This window comes from Astatotilapia calliptera, chromosome 2 (genome assembly GCF_900246225.1).
Source record: "Astatotilapia calliptera chromosome 2, fAstCal1.2, whole genome shotgun sequence".
Lineage (NCBI taxonomy): Eukaryota > Metazoa > Chordata > Actinopteri > Cichliformes > Cichlidae > Astatotilapia > Astatotilapia calliptera.
Genome location: NC_039303.1, coordinates 6,231,210 through 6,249,580, shown reverse-complemented (window position 1 = coordinate 6,249,580; position 18,371 = coordinate 6,231,210). Strand labels below are relative to the sequence as shown.

The 18,371-nt window shown below is 39.0% G+C and overlaps 2 protein-coding genes across 2 annotated transcripts; one reads left to right on the top strand and one right to left on the bottom strand.

The window, feature by feature from the left end:
* The first annotated feature begins 1,648 nt into the window (after positions 1 to 1,648).
* Positions 1,649 to 7,193, top strand: LOC113030948 (uncharacterized). The gene is made up of 9 exons (XM_026182762.1): positions 1,649 to 2,067; positions 3,200 to 3,412; positions 3,656 to 3,791; positions 3,991 to 4,484; positions 4,666 to 4,976; positions 5,088 to 5,263; positions 5,626 to 5,798; positions 5,980 to 6,194; positions 6,486 to 7,193. Exons 1-9 carry the CDS (start codon positions 1,700 to 1,702, stop codon positions 6,743 to 6,745), a joined length of 2,346 nt encoding a protein of 781 aa, XP_026038547.1. The 5' UTR covers positions 1,649 to 1,699; the 3' UTR covers positions 6,746 to 7,193.
* Positions 7,194 to 7,197: 4 nt separating this feature from the next.
* LOC113030958 (uncharacterized) lies at positions 7,198 to 9,480 on the bottom strand. Its single transcript, XM_026182772.1, has 2 exons — positions 8,498 to 9,480; positions 7,198 to 7,968 (listed from the first exon to the last, which is right to left on the bottom strand). The coding sequence occupies exons 1-2, from the start codon at positions 9,241 to 9,243 to the stop codon at positions 7,215 to 7,217; spliced, it is 1,500 nt and encodes a 499-aa protein (XP_026038557.1). The 5' UTR covers positions 9,244 to 9,480; the 3' UTR covers positions 7,198 to 7,214.
* Positions 9,481 to 18,371: the final 8,891 nt, after the last annotated feature.

Genomic DNA, 18,371 nt, shown 5'->3' with positions numbered 1-18,371 from the left:
GACAGGAGAGGAAGAAGAGAGATTATATTTAAAGGTAAGAACTGCTCAGTGGTGTTTGATAAATGGAAATGTAAAGCTTACATGTAAGTCCTTGTGTTTTTAAATCAGATATTGTGTCTGTAAATGTGAGACTGAAGTAAAGTTTGCATTATTATTTGTTATTATTTTATTATTACTTTATTAATATAGCACGGGGTTAGTTAGCTTTGCACCAAAAAATTAATGTCATGAAAAGAGATACTGTTTACTTTCTTACTTTGAGCACATTTCAGACCGTGCACTATGAGGTGCCGTAAGGGACATTATTACTGAAACGCTCTCACACACACTACTGAAACGCTCTCACACACACTACTGAAATTTTACCTCTCACACACACTACTGAAACGCTCTCACACACACTACTGAAACGCTCTCACACACACTACTGAAACGCTCTCACACACACTACTGAAATTTTACCTCTCACACACACTACTGAAACGCTCTCACACACACTACTGAAACGCTCTCACACACACTACTGAAATTTTACCTCTCACACACACTACTGAAACGCTCTCACACACACTACTGAAACGCTCTCACACACACTACTGAAATGCTCTCACAGACACTACTGAAACGCTCTCACACACACTACTGAAACGCTCTCACACACACTACTGAAATGCTCTCACACACACTACTGAAATGCTCTCACAGACACTACTGAAACGCTCTCACACACACTACTGAAACGCTCTCACACACACTACTGAAATTTTACCTCTCACACACACTACTGAAACGCTCTCACACACACTACTGAAACGCTCTCACACACACTACTGAAACGCTCTCACACACACTACTGAAATTTTACCTCTCACACACACTACTGAAATGCTCTCACACACACTACTGAAACGCTCTCACACACACTACTGAAATGCTCTCACACACACTACTGAAACGCTCTCACACACACTAGTGAAATTTTACCTCTCACACACACTACTGAAATGCTCTCACACACACTACTGAAACGCTCTCACACACACTACTGAAATGCTCTCACACACACTACTGAAATTTTACCTCTCACACACACAACTGAAACGCTCTCACACACACTACTGAAACGCTCTCACACACACTACTGAAATGCTCTCACACACACTACTGAAATGCTCTCACACACACTACTGAAACGCTCTCACACACACTACTGAAACGCTATCACACACACTACTGAAATGCTCTCACAGACACTACTGAAACGCTCTCACACACACTACTGAAACGCTCTCACACAGACTACTGAAACGCTCTCACACACACTACTGAAACGCTCTCACACACACTACTGAAACGCTCTCACACACACTACTGAAACGCTCTCACACACACTACTGAAATTTTACCTCTCACACACACTACTGAAACGCTCTCACACACACTACTGAAACGCTCTCACACACACTACTGAAAATCCAAGGCATTTCAGTTGAACAGGAAGGCGTTTCAGTTGAACAGGAAGGCATTTCAGTTAAACAGGAAGGCGTTTCAGTTAAACAGGAAGGCGTTTCAGTTGAACAGGAAGGCATTTCAGTTAAACAGGAAGGCGTTTCAGTTGAACAGGAAGGCATTTCAGTTAAACAGGAAGGCGTTTCAGTTAAACAGGAAGGCATTTCAGTTGAACAGGAAGGAGTTTTAGATGAACAGGAAGTTGTGTCCAGACCAGGAAAGTGAAGGAAAAAGTGGTACACTTCAAACCACTACACAGATGTCTACTCAGCAACCTGCTAGTAGCCTAAGTGAAGCAGCCGCATTACTCAACAGTATATTATCCTCAGCAGAGACCATCAGAACTTTGTCAAATGCCACAGTCGTGGGGCAGCAACCTGTTGCAAGTACCAGTGTGGACGGACTGGATAGTCACTTAACATCCCTCTTTCCCTCACGTCAACGTAGCAGCTTGCCCATGCCAGCGACATCTACAGTCAGGAGAGAATGTGCACCTGCACCACGTTATCAAACTCGGCAATGCTTCGGCAGCTGGACATCAGGCACCAGAAGAAAAAGGTAGTTACAAAGTTTAATGAGTTTGTATTCACTTGCCTGAAATGGGGCCATATGTAATAGTCGGATATTTAATAATATACTGCAGAGCTCGCAAAATCGCTAGCCCGACGTCCCGGGGCTAGCGATTTTTCCAGGCTACCAAAATCTATCTCTGCCCTGCCCGTCGGGCTATCGTAGGAAGGAAAAATATATGTCTATGCTTTTGCATTCTTTCGGAAATGTAGCTGGGTAATTATGTCATTGGCATCGGTGAGCCACTGTCAATATGTGACATATTGAAATCGCGTTTGAATTTGCGCTTGTTTTTTGCTTTCACTTTGCAATCACGCGAACTGTGTATAGAGAGCGACAGCACTGATTGGTGAGTGATGATAATTTGCGCACCAATTCCTCTGACATCGTCTTATTAATCGTTAGCTTACTATGCAAACATGACAAGTGAAATCTCCCGCAGCTTAAACATGTGAGAGGTTGATTGCGCAGAGAATCGCTGAGCGTTATGTGTGTGTGTGTGTGTGTGTGTGTGTGTAAAAGCAGCAGGATATATATTTTAGTTCTGCTGAGCCAAATAAGACAGGTCAGGGTGAAGAAGTGACAGCCAAAGAAAAGCTTACCACAAAACGGAGAAGTTATGACAAATCAGACTATAAGGCAAAAAGAAAGTGCAGCTTTATGGTTTCATGGACAAAATAATTTCTGTGGCTGCAATGACGAGCTAAATAACCAGGGCTGCACATAAGTGGTCCGCAGGTGCGCATTCGCTGTCAAAACAAAAGACACGCACAAGATAAGAAGTTGCAACGCGTGTTTGCGTACATAGGATTTTCTGGAGGAGGACAGACATTTGTTTAGAACTCTTAAAGATGTCGAAGAAGCTCCTTTAAGCAATTACTTTGGTTTTCCTCCACCTCCAAAGAAATGTCAGAAGGAGTCCGAACCACAAAAGAAGCACGTATTCTCGGAAAAGTATAAAAAAAAGTATATAAAATTAACCCTTATGTTTGCCTAACTACAACAATTTTGTCTATGAAAGCATTCTGTGTAGGGGTTTGGATAGTGTTCTGCTGTCTGCATCTCAGTATTATTAGTTATCACTTGCTGTTGTTTATGGTATCTAATATTTATATTTCAGAGCTATGGCCCAGCAGCATGACCATTTCAACAAAGATGTTATACTACTTCCAACTCCATCATGGGGAGTAGTGTGCAAACAAGGTTCAAAATTATGGTTACACAAACATGGGCACATCCTCAGTGCTTTTGAATTCCAGAAGACCTGGGACAACCAAACTGTCGTGAAACACCTCAAGGAAAGCTTTGGTGAACGCCTTCCAGAGGATGTCAGGTAAAATACTATTGTTTATTGTTACTGTGTGTATTCATGTAATGACTTGTACTTAAAGATAATATACCAAAGTAAAGAAGTTTAAAATATCATTCATCATTATAAAAACATATGACTATACCAGTAGAATTTAAGTCATAAAAGCATACACACAAACAGAACAATATATAATAAAATATTTAACTAATACTTAAAATATTTAACTAATTAGCAATTGCTGTTGTCCCTATTTATTTTTTGTAGCCTCGAGTTTCTAATGGCTTGTGGCAATAAGCTGGTGTCTCCAAAGCTCCAAGTTGGTCAGGAGCTGAATGGGATGCTGATCCTAAAGGTTTTTAAAACCAAAGCCCTCTATGTAAGGCCATCAAGGACACTTTTAGTAAGTTACTAAAAGAATGAAAAGTAATCATGATTTGGGAAAAAACATGTCAACAATTGGGCTTCTAACAAAATAGAATATATTTATTTAAAACAAGTGTTTGGGAGCAATCAATATGGATATTTCTTATTTTAATCTTTTTAAGATAAGCTATAATTACTTGCTTTTGATATATGTTTTTGGTCTTTTTCTGTTGAAGAGTGAATCAGATGAAGACAAAGATCCTTCCCACATCAGCTACAAATCAGCATTAAGCAGTTGTGCAACTGATAAGGACAGTGACAATGATTGTTTTGAAGTTGATAGTTCAAAAATCCAACAAGACATGAGCAGCCAAGTCACTACAAGGTTAAGAAGTCATGTTAAAGGTGATAACCCTGGCACTAGCAGTGATGAAGAAGATGATACTGGGACCAACTGTATTCGAAGGAGTGTTGGTAAAAGGCAACGAGCAAAGCAAGGAAGTGATGGGAACAGCATTTGTGATGAAGGCTACATGGCAAGAAGTGATGACAAACCTAGCACAAGCAGTCACAGCAGAGATTTCAATGCAAGAAGTGAAGACATCCCTGCCATGAGCGTTAATGATGAAGATTATTCTTCATATTTAACTCTCGTGGCATCGCTTTCTGGCGATTCTTCAGATGATGAGGATTTAAATCAAGCTATAATTGCGAGCTTGGAGAATCAGATGTGAGTAACAAACATACAGAATTTGAGTTTGAGACATAATTTGGGCTTTCCAGAATTGTCAAATCAATATAAACCTTTAAAGCTTTAACTCTCTATGATCAGTGTGACACATATTCTCAAATTCTGTAACATGACTACATGGCTGATATATTTTATTTTCTGTTTTATTTTCTTTTTTTAGTGCAGAAAAAGTCCCTGTTCAAGAGATACTGCTGGAACTATCAAGCAAAATTAGCACAAAACAGCAGTGCAAATTTAATATAAATCGCTCTGCTGTGTGGGAGGGAGCCTTGCGTGGTTTTCAAAGGCTATCTTATGATCCCAACTTGATGATCTGTGTGAAATTCTCAGATGATATGGGGAAAAATGAGGAAGGGGTTGATTTAGGTGGGCCAAGGAGGGAATTCTTGAGACTATTGATGGACACCATTGCCAGGTCAGCCATGTTTGAGGGGAAAGAAAACTGCAAGAACTTGGCTCTTGACAGTACTGGTAATTACCTATTTTTCTAAGATTAATAGTGGGAACTGTTTAACTGATATTTATTTTTACAGGCAACATTACTGACAATTTTGCTTTTCCTTTTATTCTGTTGCTTTGCAGCTCTCAGAGGGGACTGGTACTACATCTCTGGGAGAGCCATTGCAGTGAGCTTGGTACATGGTGGTCCACCACCTAACTTTCTGTCACCAACAGTATTTTCCCTTCTGGTTGGAAATTCAGCAAATCCAGCCCTGGAAGACATAGCTGACCTGGAACTCTTTGAAAAAGTCCGAAAGGTCTCTATATGTTTATTTTATAAATCTTATAGTGAATTGAAAATAGTTTGTGTTCCAGTTTTCTTTTGCAGGGAATGTTTATCCGGATCAGTCTGGCCATTGCTGAATGCCAAGTTTTTATATTTTGCTGCTATATTAAACTAAGATTCAGTAGATAAGGGTAGACGAAAGAGTATATTTTATCATTTTTTTAAGCACATTGTAAACATATTAAAAAAATATGTGTAGTCATTTGACTTCCAATGTACGCGCGGGCATATTGTGATTGTGTAGACCACTGGTGGCTGGGTTCCTTCTAATAGGTTATAAGACTACTGAGTAACTTCCATAACAAGCCCTTCCTCTGCTCTTTGTGATGCTAGATATCTCAAAGTACAACCCTTGAGGACCTTGAAAAGTCAAAAGAACCTCTGCTTGATTACTTGGCCAATGCAGGATGCCTGAGGCCTATGCGTTCACTAAGAGACAGGGATCTGCTGGTACATGATATTGTCATGTTTCAGGTCATCCACAGGGTTCAAGGTCCATTTCAAAGGTATTTTGGTATTCTGTGTTTTTCAGATTAATTAAAATGTGATAAAAATCTTACCTATTAATCAAAATGGCCAGTTAATAACCTAGTATAACTGATTGTGCCAAATTGATAATATACAATTAACTTAGAAGCATGAAATTGCAGAATTATTGAATAAAATTTCTTTGTGCTGTTTATCCAGATTTTGTGAAGGTCTGAAAACTCTTGGGGTTCTCGAGAAAATGAGGAGGCATCCAGACAGTTTTCGCCCGCTGTTCTGCTATGAGCCACATATGCTGACTGCTGACCAGGTGGATGATCTTTTCAACATTCATCTATCTCCAGAAGGAAGCAACAGAAGAGCTGCTGAGGAGACAGTTGTTACCTTCTGGAGAGACTATCTCCAAGATGCAGAAGGTAATTGTCACTTTAGTGCACAATAAATAGATGTAACGATTTATAGGTTAGCATTTCTGAAATCTTTATTTTAAAGAACATACTCATATAACAATAACACCACATTACCCTCTTGGTTGTAGTAACATTTTTACATAGTTCTTTGAGACTATTGAAAGATGAAAAGCATGCTCTATAGTCATTGCAATAACAGTCATTAAGATTCTTGCTTTAGATTTGTACTCACTGACAATTTATGTTGGCCAAATGAAATAACCTTTTAACACTTTTTTCCTTCTCTGTTTTATGCAGAAGAAGAAGGACCTTCCAAATTACAGAAGATATTGGCCTTTGCAACTGGAGCAACTGCGGTGCCACCTATTGGCTTTTCCCCAGCACCCTCGATTGAGTTCATTCATAGAGGAGACGATGACTTCTCTTCTACACCAATTTTCCCTCTTGCCAACACGTGTGTTAACTGCATTAGGCTGCCACTGCATGTTTCATACCAGCTGTTCAAGGAGAAGTTTGATTTTGCATTAGGTAACACTTACGGCTTTGGCAGGGTATGAACACATTATGCTGGAGGAGTTTGCGTGTTTCTCTTTTGTATTGGTCTCTCTTTTGATTCAAAGTGAGTATTGAGTATTAACTTGTTAAGGTTTTAATATTTCCAAATTTACCTGCTTCAGTCAAATTGATGTTTTAAGACATCAATTTGACAAGAAGTGATTGTTCTTCAGGATTCATACAGGTAGATACCAATTGTTTAACAGCACGTCAGAAGTTAATTTAGATTGTTGAGTTTGAATATACAAAATTTGTGTCACTTTACTCATTTCATGTGTATGTCCATCGGTTTTTGATTTGGTTGTCTTTGTGTCTGTTTATTCTTCTGCCTGTGTCAGTTTCTGTTTGACAACAGAGCTGTCATTTTATCATTTTAAAGAAAATGGTTTCAATATGTTAGTTTCGATCACATATGTTTTCTGAAATGTTTTTTTTATATATCTTTTTTTTATTTTTTGCAAAATATTTTATTTAATGTAGAAGGTGTAAAAGTGAAGAAAACACATCTATTCCATGATTTCCATCATTTTCTAATGGATTCACTTGTTGAATTATGTTCATTGCAGTCTCATTTATGTTGATGTCAATAGCTGGAATATTGACATTATTGTTTGTTTGAAGTTCTGGTAATGGCCCTTCTTCATCAACGCCATAATAGTTATCAACATGAAAAATGTCATTTATAAACGACAGGATTCCCACATTGTTTGTGACACCTGTATGCCACAGCTGAAGAGGGGTCTGTCCTCCTTGTGTAGAGAGACCATGGTTGTTCCACTGATTGACAAATTCTGTTAATGCTCTTTCAATCCTTGGCAAATAAACATAATGCAGACAAAAAAGATGTAGCTCATTCAGTGAATCCAACATACCCTGTTCTTCCATAAAGTTAAAGATATTTATAAAGTGTCTTGATACAACTCTGTTGAGTTCTGCCCACAGTCTTTCAATTCTTTGGTTATGTACTGAAACACCTGTAATAACACTGCCTACTCCTCTTCTCTGTAACATAAAACGAGCAACCTGTATATTTTCCATACCATGATCACACCTGACCCTTAAGGGCAAACCAAAGTTTTGTATTCCTTCCAAAAATAATGACAAGACACTTGAGGCTCTGTTATTGGATAAGCAACGTAAGTATATGATAGTTCGGCTGAAGCCATCAACACAGCCATGCAGGACCAAGCGCCATCTAATCAATTTGTGGTTGCCGTCAAAATGCCTGTTGAGAGATCAGAAAGCATTACTACAGTTCCACATGTTTGTTCATATTATTTAGTAGTGAATTCCTGACCCTGTACTTAAACAAAAACTAGAGGTTTCATTTTGTACATTTACTTCAACAACAGCACACCTCTGTCTCACACACACACACACACACACACACACACACACACACGTGCACACACATACACACAGTGGCATAAAATGTCTTTTTCCACACTACGTTTACCTGGCACAATTGATGTTAGAGATTAAAATTGTGATGTAAAATAAAGGATTAAACAACTCAACAGTATATACATTAGACAACATCTAAATTGATGTACTATGAATCCCCCAAATATTTAACATACTTATATCAATTTCAGTTTTTTTGGTTATTGTTATTTTTTTATTATTATTATCTTATGCTGATCATATAGATTAACTTCAGTAATGTTTTGAATGAAGGACCATTAATTTTGATGTATTGTGTTAATACTTTTAAACAAAAGGCCTGATCATTTGTTTCAAACCAGTGAACTTACCATAAGTGGTTGGGGGCCTGAACACTATAGATCCTTCGCCTTATCGCATGACGACGTCTAAATGCACGTCCAATAGGATCCACTTCCTGTAGACTTTGTCTGACCCTCCAACGTTGAACTCTTAAGCCACGAGATCTCAGACTTCCAAGAATGTATACTTCCCCTGCATTTGGAGTGTTCTGTAGGATATCCGTCACAAGGCCATTCAGTTCTTGATTTGAAATATCCACATAGCTTAATGGCTCAACTCCCAAAGTTTGTCTGTGTCTGTACAGGGTTCTTCGACTTATTCCAAAGCATGATGCAATTCTCTGCCATGTCATACCAATGGAAACAAAGTGAGAAATCTGTTCAGCAGATATAGTGTATCGTGGCCGACCTGGATGACCACTCAAGGTGGTTGGGGGTAACAATCTGTGGGTCACATAAGCAGATCTCTGTCTAGCATCATATTCATGTAGCAAGCTGCAAAAGCATCTATACAAGGATTGTAGTAGGTTGGTGGCAACCCTATTATTGGGATCATATCGAGATACAGCAGCAAGAAATTCTGATAGAGTTCGTGTATGATCATCTAGCTCTCTATAAAGCCGCTCTTGTCTGATATTGTCCGAATTTTCATTTTGGAGCGCCCCAATACATTGCAGAGCACAAGTAAAAAATCTTTCAACATCTTCTTCATTGGTTCTCACCTCAAAAAACAAAGAAAGTATGTAAAAAATGACAAGGATCTGATGTAATTTCATTGTAGATGAGGTACTGTCAGACACAGTCTTTCCAGATTATACGGGCAGCTAGCATAGCCAGGATGCCCTGACTTGTTGCAATAGGCTGCTACCCTACAACAATGTTTGGATAGTCACTGATGAAGGCAAAATATTTTTCAATTATACCTCTAACAGACTGTTGTCGACGTCACCGCGGTGTTAGCTGTGCATTAATGTGTTATTTGTTTTTCCTCACCTTCCTGTACAGCTAAAATGCCTTCCTGTTCAATTGAAATCCTCTTGGTTTTCATTAGTGTGTGTGAGAGCGTTTCAGTAGTGTGTGTGAGAGCGTTTCAGTAGTGTGTGTGAGAGCGTTTCAGTAGTGTGTGTGAGAGCGTTTCAGTAGTGTCTGTGAGAGCATTTCAGTAGTGTGTGTGAGAGCGTTTCAGTAGTGTGTGTGAGAGCGTTTCAGTAGTGTCTGTGAGAGCATTTCAGTAGTGTGTGTGAGAGCGTTTCAGTAGTGTGTGTGAGAGCGTTTCAGTAGTGTGTGTGAGAGCATTTCAGTAGTGTGTGTGAGAGCGTTTCAGTAGTGTGTGTGAGAGCGTTTCAGTTGTGTGTGTGAGAGGTAAAATTTCAGTAGTGTGTGTGAGAGCATTTCAGTAGTGTGTGTGAGAGCGTTTCAGTAGTGTGTGTGAGAGCGTTTCAGTAGTGTGTGTGAGAGCATTTCAGTAGTGTGTGTGAGAGGTAAAATTTCACTAGTGTGTGTGAGAGCGTTTCAGTAGTGTGTGTGAGAGCATTTCAGTAGTGTGTGTGAGAGCGTTTCAGTAGTGTGTGTGAGAGCGTTTCAGTAGTGTGTGTGAGAGGTAAAATTTCAGTAGTGTGTGTGAGAGCGTTTCAGTAGTGTGTGTGAGAGCGTTTCAGTAGTGTGTGTGAGAGCGTTTCAGTAGTGTGTGTGAGAGCGTTTCAGTAGTGTGTGTGAGAGGTAAAATTTCAGTAGTGTGTGTGAGAGCGTTTCAGTAGTGTGTGTGAGAGCGTTTCAGTAGTGTCTGTGAGAGCATTTCAGTAGTGTGTGTGAGAGCGTTTCAGTAGTGTGTGTGAGAGCGTTTCAGTAGTGTGTGTGAGAGGTAAAATTTCAGTAGTGTGTGTGAGAGCGTTTCAGTAGTGTGTGTGAGAGCGTTTCAGTAGTGTGTGTGAGAGGTAAAATTTCAGTAGTGTGTGTGAGAGCGTTTCAGTAGTGTGTGTGAGAGCGTTTCAGTAATAATGTCCCTTACGGCACCTCATAGTGCACTGTTTTTACTTTTACTTATCTAAAGAAGATGAATCAGTACTTCAACTTTTACTGGATTATTCTTCAACACCAGTATCTGTATTTCTACTTAAGCCCTGAATGTCTGTACTTTTGATATGATCCAAAACACACCAGAAATTCCATCCCCGGATGGCTTAAGAAAAATAAAATGCAGACTTTGGAGTGGCCTAGTCAAAGTCCTGACCTGAATGTGACTGAGATTTTGTGGCATGACCTTAAAAAAGTGGTTCATGCTCAAACCCACTAATGTGGTTGAATTAGAATAATTCTGCAAAGATGAGAGGTCCAAAATTCCACCACAGGGCTGTAAAAGACTCATTTCCTGTCACGACCTGCAGGATCAGCAAGGTGCTGATCAGAATCTCTCCACTCCTAGCCCTCCTTCTCTTTTCTTTTTCCCTCTCTCTTTCTCTCCCTTGTTTTGCCAGGGCGGAACTCATGGCGGGTTCACGCCCTCGGTCCATGCCTTCCTGGATTGTGAACACCTGGGCCTCATCAGACCAGCTGGTATATTAGAAGGAGGAGATCAGCTGTTCAACGCTGGATTGTTGTGAAGGCTCTAGTCAGTACGCGTCTAGCTCAAGTTTTCTGTGCCTCCGTCTCAGAGACTTAACGAATGTTTCTTTGTTCCTAGATTCCCCGGACCCGGGTTTCCCCGTGTGGAGTGTGGAAGGAGTGACTGGTTGCTAGCGGACAAGAGAGAGATTGAACTGAGCGCGTGTGTGATTTCCCCGTTTTCCCTGGAGCCCCGGACCCCTGCCCCTCACGTCTTGTATATAGCACTAACCCCGCACTGTCTGTACATACACTTGGTGAAGATCTGTAAATAAACAGTCTCTGTTTAAACGCTACTCAGGAGTCCTGCGAGTGGATCCTCTAAGCAACCCATGACATTTCCAGTTACTGCAAACAGTTGATTGCAATTGTTGCTGCTAGGGTGGCCCAAGCAGATAGGAGGTGTGGATGATCTGATAGAGGCGGTTTCTCTTCTCGCAAGAGAAGTAGATTTTTTTAAGGAGTTTGTTTTTTTTCGAGGTCGCGGATGACGTCAGGAGAAGGTGATTGGTCACTTGCAATGTTGAACCTGGAACAACATTATTTATGATGACGAGGGAACAACACCAACACAAGGATATCAGATTGTCCCAAACCACATCTCAGCTGTTTGTGGAAGTAAAATACGTCCGCACATGACTTCAATTACGCTCAGCCATTTTTGTGAGTGCGCATGCCAAGGGGCTGCGAGACATTTATACAGCCTATCGCACATGACTATGAAAGGCGGAAGAGGAAGTAGTTCCTTTGAATGTAGACAATCCGAATGTTATAGTTTCTTTCCACTGTGTTCCTGTTAATGATAAACTACAAATTTACTCTAAATTATTAAAATATCGATATTTTAATGTGAGAATAGATTCTAGAACATAAATGATTGGTATCGGAGGAATCGATATTTCAGGATCGATCCGCACATCACTAACGAGAACAGAAACCGCTTCTGTCCGCCAATCCAGGAACTTGAATTCTTTGAATTTCAGGATACCTTTCTTCAATAAACGGTAAGCATTTTACATATTGTCCTTACAGAGGTGATTTCTCTTCTCGCAAGTGAAGTAGATTTTTTGAAGGCATTTGTTTTTTTCAAGGTCGCGGATGACGTCAGGAGAAGGTGATTGGTCACTTGCAATGTTGAACCTGGAACAACATTATTTATGATGATGAGGGAACAACACCGACACGAGGTTATCACTTTTTCACACGGGCCATGTAGGTTTGGTTTTTCACACGTAACAATAAATGCTTCCATTTAGAAACTGCATTTTGTGTTCATTTGTGCTATATTTGTCTAATACTTAAATTTGTTTGATGATCTGAAACACCTAAGTGTGACATACACTCAATAAATAGCAAATCAGGATGAGAGCACACCACCAATTGTTTCACAGGGTCTAGCAGCATGATCATAAACTGTGAAAATATAGTTAAACATCACTGAATCAGTGTGTGTGTGTTTTTTTTTTAACATTTCTGAACAGTATCTATTTCCACTTTCACTGATTACGTACTATACAGGTTCTCACAAAATCAGATAAATAGATAAATGAATGCATTGTGCAACTACTATATTCATGCACTGTGGAAAGATATGTGAGTTTATATAGTTTCATACAACTCCATACAACTTTAAACATAAAGCACTACCAACTCCAGGGAGCTAATTTCAAATGTGTCCTTGGTTTAGAATCTCTGCAGGAGCTCAGTGGAGTACTGGGGTTTGGTCCTATTTGAGAAATTAACACAGTCAGCATGCAGTGATGGAAGGGAAGTATAACCATAACAGTTTCAGTAAAACTCTGGGCACCCAGTAGCTCTTTCCGCTGAGATACTCTCTGGCAGATTTAACAACAGCTTGAAGTCACAGGGTACTTGAAAGGATGGCTATGTTGTTTTTGCTTTTTTTTAAATGAATGAACAACAACAAAGCTTTAAGCTCTATATGGGTAAAATGAAATACCATATAAAAGCATACCAAATGTTGTGTAATATAATGAATGCCATAATATAGGGAATATTAAATGGGAAGACAAAATATTCAGGCAGGTAATCTACTCCTAAAATAGGACTTTAAATAAAAGAGCAGTGATTACATCACTTCTCTAACCACCACCTTTTTGAAGTTTGTCCAAGGATGACCTACAAAAAACGACCATTTGGAAACATGCTGTGATGTGTTTTTACACAGCGCAGAAGAAAACTTGCCCTGCATGCCAAATGAATTTCACAAGTTCACATTTCAGGACTCCCTTCCCAGTAGAGGCCACAAAAAAAAAAAATAAAAAAAATAAAAAATGGAGGCGATAGAAGAGAAAGCTGAAAAAAACTTGATGAAAAAATAGTTATCAGAAATATAAACAAAAATGCTTGGAGTCTAAAATTGAAGCCTTAACTGTCTTGGTGACAGAGTAAAACCACTGGATAAAATTCATGCACATTGCTTTAAAGCTAAACAATCAAGAGTTTTTGTTGTGAGGGTTTCCATTAGTTCAACAGGCCAGGTCAAATATTTTTTGGCTTAAGGTTAACTGGCATAATATAGACATTGTGACACTTGCTCTCACATTTTAGTTTAGTAGTTGAATGAATTTATTTGTACTTGCTGCCATTCAAACTTACTCTTTAAATCCTCTACATCAGAGAAAATTTTATGGTTAATAGACATCATCCTACTAATCATCAAGACATTCAGCCCTGAGCTTGGTTCTGTTGGAGGTTTCTTCCTGTTAAAAGGGAGTTTTTCCACTGTCACCAAAGATCAAGGGGGTGATAATATTGTTGGGTTTTCTCTGCTTCCTTTGTGGTTTTTACCTTACAGTGGTACATGGACCGTGGATAAATACAAGAAAATAAAACTAGTACCGGTACCGAAAAAAGAAGATTTATTCATAACACATGTGAAAAGACCCAGGAAAACCGAGTTAACGATAAAAACGATAACTAAATAACGCTGAAAACCGATAAAAACCCTGAAAACCATACATTTCACATCTGAGCCTCAACTCTCGCGGCCCGGTACCAAACGACTCACGGACCGGTACCGGTCCAAAGCCCGGGGGTTGGGGACCGCTGGTGTAGAGCACCTTGAGGAACCTTGTTTTTATTTGGGGCTTTAATGAACTGAAATAAATGAAATCAATTTAGTGTATCAAAGTGAATATAATCTCACTGATCAACTTGAACACTGCTCTGTCTTTAAATTTCTAGCCTGTTTGCTTGTATTCTTTAATTTACTGTTGCTGGAAGCTGGATTGACTCTGCTTGGAATCTGTAGTGTTTATCTTTATGGCTTGAGTTTGTCAAGCTGAATAAATCTCTGGTCTTTATTGGGAGACTAATGTGCTAGTTTTCACTGTTCTGAGATCAGCATCTCAGATTAGTGTAGCAGTCCTTTTGCACAGGTTAGAGTAAACAAGGAAAACTTTTATGATGAGAGGAGACTTCACTTCCTACCATGTCCCACTTTTCTCAGTATATATTGACAGCTCACTATATCACACAGCACTCAACCCTTTTAATTTAGCTGTATTTTTTGTGTGTTTTAATAATATGCTATTTAAAATCAAGAACTAGAGCTGTATTCCTCAGCTCATTTTGGTTTTAGCCTGTTTGTGTTTCCGTAAAACACACCACAGTTCTACTGACATAGTTACATTTTATGTCAAATTTGCTTCCAAGACACAATGTCATGAATGGGCAGTGTCGAGTAAATGTATCTATCTATGAATGCGATATATATAAAAATAATAGGATTTCGCTATAATTTTGATAGTCTGAGGTGTGTTATTCTGTTATGTTTGCCACGTATTATGCTTGTGTACAGAGTTTAGTGATCAGTTTGAGGAACTCCCTTTAAATTTTTGAAAACACTTCATCTAAAACTTTTGCTCTTGCATAGCTACAGAACCATCTTGTAGAAAAGTTGACAGGTTTGAAAGTGATATCTTGAGCATATCTTGAGTTTAGTCTCTGCTACATGTAACTCTGGACAGTAATCCATTTGACAGGATGACAGATGTGAAGGAAGTGGTAGAAAATCTATGCTAAAACAGGCATTAACTTACTAACTCTCATAGAAACTATTAAGTATGTATGCTGTGGCAACTTTCCATTAATTATTAATTTTGCTATGAACCGAATCCAAGCGTAAGTATGCCTTTTTCTGGATGGAAATCACAGCTTCCTCCTCCTCTTGTCCACCTGATTAATGCCAGGTATGCACACAAACCTCTTCTTTTATTTCAGGCCTAGCATGACACCCTTGCCCACCAGCTGTCACTATTCAGTTTTTTGCTTCATCTTATTACTTGATCCTGCCTACAGCCTACGATTTCTCTCATCTCTTCCAACACCCAACAGTCACTTTAGGCACCTTATTTATTCAAATATCACCTGATGACTCTGTATTGAATTGCCTGTCCTACAGAGTTGTTTATCTATTAATTTACTTAGACTGTAAGCTTCAAACTGACTTTTCCATCATCGAGTGACTATGTAAACTGATCCAAACCAGTGTATTTTGCTCTGAGTTTTATAAGTTCAGTAATTATATAAGGAATATACACTACCTGGTTTCATTATTAGGTTCACTGCTCACTGCAAGGTAACACAAGTATTTAATTCACTAATCACACCATTTAAGTGGCCACGTGTTAAATGCAAAGGGGAAGAGGATCTCTCAAACCTCAAAACAGATGGGCTGCAGAGGACCAGGATTAACTTCTGCCAGCTACGAAAAGGAAACTACAAGATGTTTATAAAAATGTTTCCTGATGGTGGCGTAATGGTGTGGGGGTTATTGTGTTTGCATGCTTTGGAGTCCTCAGTACAAAGGAACATTCTTTAAACACCTAAAGGTCAAATGTAGGAATACCAAAGTAATGGTAAATAAAATAAACTAGTAAATTTACAAGCTGCTGTGATATCAGCATGAATTCACCCACTTTTCAAATCCCTAAAAAAGGTCAATCTAACTGTGTCATAATCCTGACACACACTGACATTTTATAATTTTTCATAAACCTGGGATTTCTCAGCAGCAGCTTGATCTCATTTCATTTTCCTAATTCATTTAATATAGAATAACACGCAGGATAGAAAACGTGAAAAAATGCACTTTGATGTCAGAATATTCTTGGCTAGAGCAAATAAGATATGAAAGCCAGCGCTGCATCTAATTCTTACAGATCATACAATGGCTTTTGCATTTCTAAACTCCGTTTTGTATGACATGAAGCAGCAAGAACAGGTTTTGCCCTCGAATTATAATGTTGTATTTTGTCAATGAGTGATGACAATTTGGGCTGAACAGCTTTGCTCCATTTGGCTGCATAATGTCACTGCCACAATGATAAGACCATAATGGGAAAAAAAACACATTAAAATGCACAACATAAAGACAAAGATAATGTTTTGTATTCAAAAAATAAATTGATATTTTAAGAAAGTGTGTATTTTCTTGCTTTGGTGTGTTCTGTAAGATCAGTACACAGCAAGTACTTGGTAAGAAAAACAACACAGCCACAAGTAGTTCTCTGGCAACTTCATGGTGACAACAATACTCAAGTTATTGTACTGTGCTGGCAAAAAGGGAAAAAAAAAACCCCTTTTTTTTTTCTTGTGTAGATTAAATATGATATAGTGACTTGATTATGACAGATTAGCAGTGCAGGTACGTTGATTTATTGACTTTCAAAGAGCTTAAGTAGCCAGTTTCACATTTTTCTGGCTGCAAACTTGTGGTTTTGATCTTTTTTGTGCCAAATTTTGTTTGTTTTTCATGGTACAATATTTGCAGGATACAGAAAAGTATGACCAATTGAGTAATTTTTTATCAATAAGAATATCAAGAACAGTTTGTGGAATGTTTAAACTTACCTGTTACACCCCGGCCTAGGCAACCGGCGTGCAACGTATGAAAATAAAAATAAGAAAAAAAACACACGAGAAACAAACTAAAGCTCTCCACCAAAATCCCAAAACGAAGGTGTCTCAAACGAAAATATTAACAAACCCATTCACAGCTATTTACTAGTGATGGGACGTTCTGTATCGAGGCTTCGGAGCGTGTGTCGAGTAATGGAGGGGGCGTTTCCGCGAAGCGCGTATCGAGGCTTGCTTCATTTATGGGAGGAGCTGAAAATGATGACGTCCGAAGCCTCGCTGCCCGGCTGTACCACGTGACTGGTTCATGAAGTGGTTCGAACTTTGCCGCGAGATATGACAGCGATATAAACCCCTCAGACTTCATTCAAAATGTGGGTGTTTGATGGAGAGTTGCGGTTAGAGAGAGTTTGGAGACCGTTTGGAGGTTTATGAGAGTGAGGAGAGAAAGTCAGGAGAGAATGGAGCCAGCTAAGAAGAGGAGGATGTCCTCCCCTGTGTGGGAACATTTTGATTTTATTCCTCCCAACAAGGTATGTAAATTTCTACAGAAGATGTATTTTCATGATACTGATGGTGCAATACAATTTATGTTGAGCTGTCTTGACTTTTGTACAAGGTGAAGTGTTTGCTATGTGCCAGGGAGCTGGGATATAACAACAACATCCATGCTTAGGCACTACAGAGCTTTGCATGAGAATAAGAGGAACACCGATTGTGGAGCAAGACCAGGTGAGCCATCAAATGTCATGATAATATAGCATGCAGTAATGTTACTAAATGATATAACAATATTATACAACTGTTATAAGTTACGTGTGTGATATTTATATTTGTGCTTTGTCTTTATTGTCTTTCCTCAGGAGAACAATCTCAAATAGATGAAGACCTGGTCAGCATGGTGATTGAGGACTCCCAGCCATTTAGCATTGTGGAGGACAAAGGATTCAAAAGATTTGTTAAATCATTAAATCCTAGCTATGTTCTCCCCACTAAAGGTTATAAAAGCAGTGAAAATTTAGTTTTTACAGAATAAAATGTGAACAGGCAGGACTGAGGCTCAAAGCCTCAATGTGTAGCTGTCCATACCTCAACGTTACAAAAGCACAACTACTGTCCACACTCCAACCACACCTCACCTCACAGTAAATGATCATTTCCATTTCAAGCATTTCCAAATAATCATTTCTCATACTGCCACTATAAATATACACAGTATACTGCCATCACTACAATATACATGTTTTACACACTCCTTTTTAGTGATGGGATTTCCGGCTCTTTTTAGAGAGCCGGCTCTTTCGGCTCGGCTCACTAAAAAGAGCCGGCTCTTTCGGCTCCGAACCGGCTCTTCAGGTTGTTTTGTTGCTTTAATTAATTTATTATTCACAATAATATAAAATTATGCACAAAAGGAATT